General features: G+C 41.1%; 1 protein-coding gene across 2 annotated transcripts in view; it reads left to right on the forward strand.

Moving 5' to 3' along the window:
- The window catches only part of CAP2 (cyclase associated actin cytoskeleton regulatory protein 2), a 138,639-nt gene extending 133,867 nt beyond the window's left edge, over positions 1–4,772 (forward strand). For both annotated transcript variants that reach the window (XM_064476228.1, XM_031435163.2), the window contains exons 12-13: positions 870–1,010; positions 4,301–4,772. In XM_064476228.1, coding sequence (XP_064332298.1) covers positions 870–1,010; positions 4,301–4,411 — 252 coding nt within the window. In that variant the 3' untranslated portion in view covers positions 4,412–4,772. The remainder of the gene's footprint in view (positions 1–869; positions 1,011–4,300) is intronic.
- Positions 4,773–6,000: the final 1,228 nt, after the last annotated feature.

Genomic DNA, 6,000 nt, shown 5'->3' on the forward strand with positions numbered 1-6,000 from the left:
TTTATCGCCCCAATTACCATTACAAGAAGGAAAATTATAGAGTTGTAATGTGGTCACTGGGGAAACAGGCTGCCCCTATAGAGATTTCGGGGGAATGTCTGAAAACTGACTGTTAAAAGAGAAATTTAAAACTGATCAGAATTGTTACAGCACTTGATATTTGTAACAATACAAAGAACCGCCCCCTCTTGTGTACAGTACGACTTACCTATACAGTGAGTGGCCTGAACCACGTCTCCAGTTTGGGACTCTGAAATTAATACATTTCAAAATACCTAGACACTCATTATCTTATTTAAGTTTCACGTTCAGCCAGTGAGGTTTTTATCTAGGAAAGGACTTACGTGAAAAGAATTGTAGTGTTTCTTATTTATTCTTACTTAGATTCAGGAAAACTCTACTCAATTACAGAATAATGTATTTATTCTTAAATGACCGTATTAGTCCGCGTTTTAATCCAAGTTTCCTAGAGATTTGTCAAAACTAAAAATTTAAACACATAAAAGCAAATGCGTCTTATTTCTTTTATCATGAAATCAAATATATGTTTCAAATCCACGAACAGGGTGGGGAGGCTTTTTCTAAACTTTTAACTGCTGTTTTCAAATGTGTCCCTTTATTTTGTCTCAGGTAAGAGACCCTGAGGTTTGAGAATCCCCTTGTGAGGTCCTTTCATTCTGTCCCCAAGTGACACCTACTAATTCACCCTGGAGATATGGCCCTTCACCAGTCTCTCCAGCCCTGACCCAGCTGTTCCTAAGGCTTGGTTAGGCCCATGGACTGCACTTATTTGGGGATATTGGAATTTCTGTTTATTTGCTTTGGCCCTAGTTTTTTGTTTTTTGTTTTTTTTTTTTTTTCTATTTCAGGTAATGGGGAGAGTGCCAACAATTTCCATTAATAAGACAGAAGGCTGCCACATATACCTCAGTGAAGATGCATTAGACTGTGAGATTGTGAGTGCCAAGTCATCTGAAATGAATGTACTTATCCCTCAGGATGGTGATTATGTAAGTACCTTTTAAAAGACTGTAAAGAATTCTTCATTATTAACGTTCTTAGAGACTGATTAATCACTTACCAACCTTTGAGCTTCATTTGTAGAAGAATTCGCAGGCCGGAGAGGAATCCAGAGAGTTGCCTTTCACTTATCTTCTCCCTTGTTAGTTGTTTGGCTATGCCCAGTCCTGGACTTGTGATTCTCGAGGCATCTTAGTAATAATTACCTTAATGGGCTAGCTCTTATCAAATAGTACACCGTGATCTGAGTTCATATTATTTAAGACTGAATATTTTCTTTTGCTCTGGTGGAGGCAGACAGAAAAGAGGGAGAAATGCTTTGGAGGAACAAAAGGGAGCGAAAGGAGGTAGTAATAAGTAGACCTATTTGTATGCGGATTCTTACATCAGTGGTTCTCAAACTCAGCATAAGAATCAGCTGGGAAACTTGATGAAAATACCAGCTCCCAAGCTTTGCACCTAGAAGTTGGATTCAGGAGGCTTGGAGTGGGGTCCGGGAGTCTGTGGTTTTAATATATCCCAGGCGATGCTGAAGCCATCGGTCCTTCCAGTGACCCTTCAGAGAAACACAAGCCTAAGCCACCATGTATTTTCTTTGTCTCCTCTCCCCAGCAGAGCGGTTTCTAGAATAAGCAAGCAGTACTTCTCAAGTATTGAAAAGGAAGTATAAATAAATACATTTTCTGCATCACGCAGGGTGTTGGACCTGCTAATTGTTGCTACTTGGAAGCAAGTCATGGCTTCCTACTAGTTGTTGCTTCTTGAAAGAGAGAAGTAAATCCAGAGATAATTCCCTCTGATGCTAACTGTGCCAGGAAGCCGTGAAACAGGGAGGGGTGGGAGAAAGTGTAACTTAGCAGGCACGCCTTGTAAGAGGGACCTCCGTCAGCCTGCGGGTGAATCACCGGTCGTCTACACAGCAGTCAGCACTCGGGTTAACCTCCTGAGGCAGACAACGTGATTGCTGCTGTGTTCCCCTTTCCTCCCCCTGCCAGTAAGCACTGCCCAGGCACACACCAACTATTGCAGTCCGGAATTCGTTGTTTAAGTCTGAAAAACAAAACTCTGCAAGCACTGGGCCATGCTTCATTAGGTATCTGGACAGCCTACCCCTGAGCTCGAGAAGAGTCTCCTCTTGGACTTTCCACCTAAAAAAAAAAAGAAAGAAAGAAAGAAAGAAAAACACTACTGAAGAGCTAAAGCTAACACAGAACAACTTCAGAAGAGGGAAGCCAGAACTTAGGGTGATTCCTGGCCTTTGCAGCTGTTTAAGCAGAAGGCTCAGCTCCATGGGAACTGGATTTGCTCAGAAAAGCTGTGGGTTTTGGATGAGCGCTCCAGACTAATTAAACAAGAGTTCCTGGGTGTAGTACCCAGACATCTGTATGGGTTAAAGCCTCCCAGGTGATTCAAATGTGGAGGCAAGATTGAGATCCGCTGACCTAAAGAATGTATAAAGAGTATATATAAAGAGTATAGCTCAAAACCTGAGCTTTCATGCTGAAAATGTCAAGTCTCCCTTCTATAGGTACATTATCTTGTGCCCTCAGTCAGTGGCCTTCTTCATACATTTTCCAGTTGGAGGTAGCAGGAAGCAGTACAGAGGTCCTGCCGTGGGCATTGTCACCTGGGAATGGATGGCGGGGCTGATTCATCCTGAAAGGAGTCAGTCTCCCAAAGAAGATCTGTCATCACATTACTGTCACTTCACTCCCGGAAAAGAGCGGGAGCAGCTGTAATGCAATTATGGTCAGAGGTACCTTCACTCTGGAGCCTTCTACCTGTCTTGGTACTTGAGAGCCAACACCAAGCCTGGTTTACTTATCAAAAAGCTCCCCAGAAAAGATGTTGGTTGCACACACATGCGCACACGCACACACACCCACACACACACACTCACACACACTAGGTTATTCAGACTATTGCTTCTTTGCTTCATCTTAAGACTTTCCATTGTGTAGATTGACTGTTTCTGTCCCCTCAAAATCTATATGTTAAAATCCTAACCCCCAAGGTGATGGTGTGGGGGGGGCCTTTGAGCCGGGCCCTCATGAATGGGATTAATGACCTTAGAAAAGGGGGCTCCAGGGAGTTCTCTCAGGCCTTCCACCCTGTGAGGACACAGCAAAAAGACAGCCGTGTAGGAAGCCAGTCCTCACCAGACACCTTCATCTTGGACTTCCCAACCTCCAGAACTGTGAAATAAATTTGTCTTCTTCATTAAAAAAAAAAAAAAAAGACTCCATTGCAGATTTCACTCAAGGAGAACTCATGAGAGAAAGAGCCTTCCCTTTAAAGTAAATAAATAAATAGCCCTTCCAAAAGAAACAGCTAGGTCCTGCATCTAGGAAGGAGTGTGTTCCTGTGTGTGTTTCACTGAAACGTCCCATCTCACCAGCGGATGAGCACTGGCACCAGTTTATCACACGGGGTTTGTGTGTACAGAAGTCCAGGGAGGCCTCAAAGCTGGGACTGAGGGGACTGCTCCTCATCTTCCTTTTCTATCCTCTCCGGCAGGGACTGGGGAAAGGAGAGATTCCAAACTGCTTTTATTTTTAGCTAGTCTGTATTTTTGGGTTTGTTTGTATATAAGTGTGGCTGTGCATGTGGGTGGGTTAGGGCGTGGTGTATGTGGGTGGTGTCCGCACATGTATTTCCCAATGGGAAGAGGAAGGTAGCAGGATGAAGGGTAACAAATTTATATACAACTTGAAGCATACAATATACAACTTTATATTTCATCCAAGAATAGACAGACACCACCAGGATAAAGCCTTTATGCAGTGTGACTGGGGACCAGCAACCTCGGCACCCTCTTGGAACTTGTTGAAAATGTAGGTTGTCATTCTTTTCCCCAGATCTACTGAATCAGAATCTGGCTTTCAGCAATATCCCCAGTTGATTCCTGTGTGTGTTTGGGTTTGGTGCAGTCGTGGGTAAGAAAGGCTATCTAAAATTTGACCTGCTCAGAGGCTTAAGCTCTCAGGCCTCAGTTCCCTGCAGATGGCATCTCAGTAATATCTAGCTTGTAAGGTTGTTGTAGGGATGAACTGAGTTCACATATATCCAGTGCTTAGAAGGATGCCTGGTCCCTAGTAAGTGCCAGCTTTAACGAGGATGTTGGCAGGCAGGCAGAGAGCTGACTCGTGACCATGCATCTCTCCACGATGCAGGTTTGGGTTCCATAAAATGTATTTGTCCATCAAGTGACGCTAATCAGCCTTCCATCTGTTTGCAAAGCCTTGCTTGAAATAACTTTGTTCTTCTTGCCTTTTTCCAGAGAGAATTTCCCGTCCCTGAACAGTTCAAGACAGCATGGGATGGATCCAAGTTGGTCACTGAACCTACAGAAATTATGGTTTCTGAGAGACCACCGAAACCCCTGTCCTGAATCTCCCCCATCAAAAAACAAACAAACAAACAAAAACAGCAGCATTAAAGACCTAGAAGTTGCAGTAGCACCTACTCCTTTAGTTTTGGCCTCCAACAACTCTGTGCTATAGAAACAGCATCATTTCTGGCACGCCTTCATGGGCATTTTGAAATATTTAACGTTTCTTCATGATTTGCCTTTGTGTGTGATTTGAGTTCCACATGATGACTTGTGAGCATTATATATCTAAAAGAAAAAAAAAAAAGAGAATCCTTTCCCCTCATATCATTATCACAGTAGCTGAGGGGAAAATATTGCATGACTCACTTTTACACTTATGTTTAATTGCTAGTTGAAAAATAAAACCTTTGAGAATCTAGGCTCTACATTTTTATCTTTTAGACAGCTTCCTTATACGTAGTTAGTAGTATGCTCTGAAAAATACACAATTTTGTTTCCTTATTTTTACCACCTTTATCAGCATGAGTACACTGTCAGCCTGAATACATGTTTCAACCTATGTTTTTAAAACACATAAGAAAGTTCCACACTAAGAGCCATATCCAGTTTCTCGGTCCTTGAAAGACCCATATGCTTTATTGTTGCCAGAAACCAAAAGTAAATTCTAATCATTTATCTTAAATATTTTTCCACCATGTCACTTGGGAAGTTTTTACTTTTCTGCATGAAGATTTTTATGCCAAACGATGTATGGCAGGAAGCAGGGTTTGTTTTTTTTTTGTTTTTTTTTTCTTTTGTTGACTATTTAATACCTCACAATTCTGCTCTCAGAACAAACTCAGTTGTTGTTTTCCAGTTTTGAACCTGTGAAATATCAGATGCCTTTTAAGGGATGTCTTTAATGTTTTATTGTAGACGGTCTTCTTTTCCACTTGCCAGACTTGCTAACCAGTCTCAAGAATGAAAATGAAAAAGCCATAGTTACACTACAACTTCTAAAACCTAAGGAACTGTCTGTCGGTTTGGCTTGCTGCTCCTATTTTGTAGCATTGATAGACGTGCTTTTTCAGCATAAGAGTAACTCTGATAGTCCTTTTCATCTTTTCAGTACGTAGCACCGAAAACTCTGCAACTTCTTGGATCACATGTAATGAAGTCTAGTATAATGCTTGCAGACCCAGTACAAGCATATATATTGTGCCTAATACAGCCTCTGGAATACATCATTTCCGTTTTTTAAATATCTTCTATAACCGTATAGTATTCAAATGACTAATGCTTGTGTATCACAGTTTTGCTATAAAAGTTTTTGTCCATATGAATAATGTTGTGGCTTTAGTAAATGTCTTTTTTTCAACTGTAAACTTATTCTGAAATAAAGTAAAATTCTAGTTGTTTAAATACTGTGATGATTTCAGGCTGTTAAATTTTTTTTTCTCTTTGACCCCTTGCTCATATGTTTAGGGAAGACAGCTGAACCCTTCTAGTTGTATTAGGGAATTTATTCAGCATGTCGTCAGCTTCCCTGAAGAATAGCTTTTTCTAGGTAAATAATCAGATAAAGTCATTTGCAGTTGGAAAGACTATCAGTCAGAAAATTCTAGAATCAAGTTTTTTTTAATTGAAGTACAATTGACTTACAGTAT

Source organism: Camelus dromedarius, chromosome 19 (genome assembly GCF_036321535.1).
Source record: "Camelus dromedarius isolate mCamDro1 chromosome 19, mCamDro1.pat, whole genome shotgun sequence".
Taxonomy (NCBI): Eukaryota; Metazoa; Chordata; class Mammalia; order Artiodactyla; family Camelidae; genus Camelus; species Camelus dromedarius.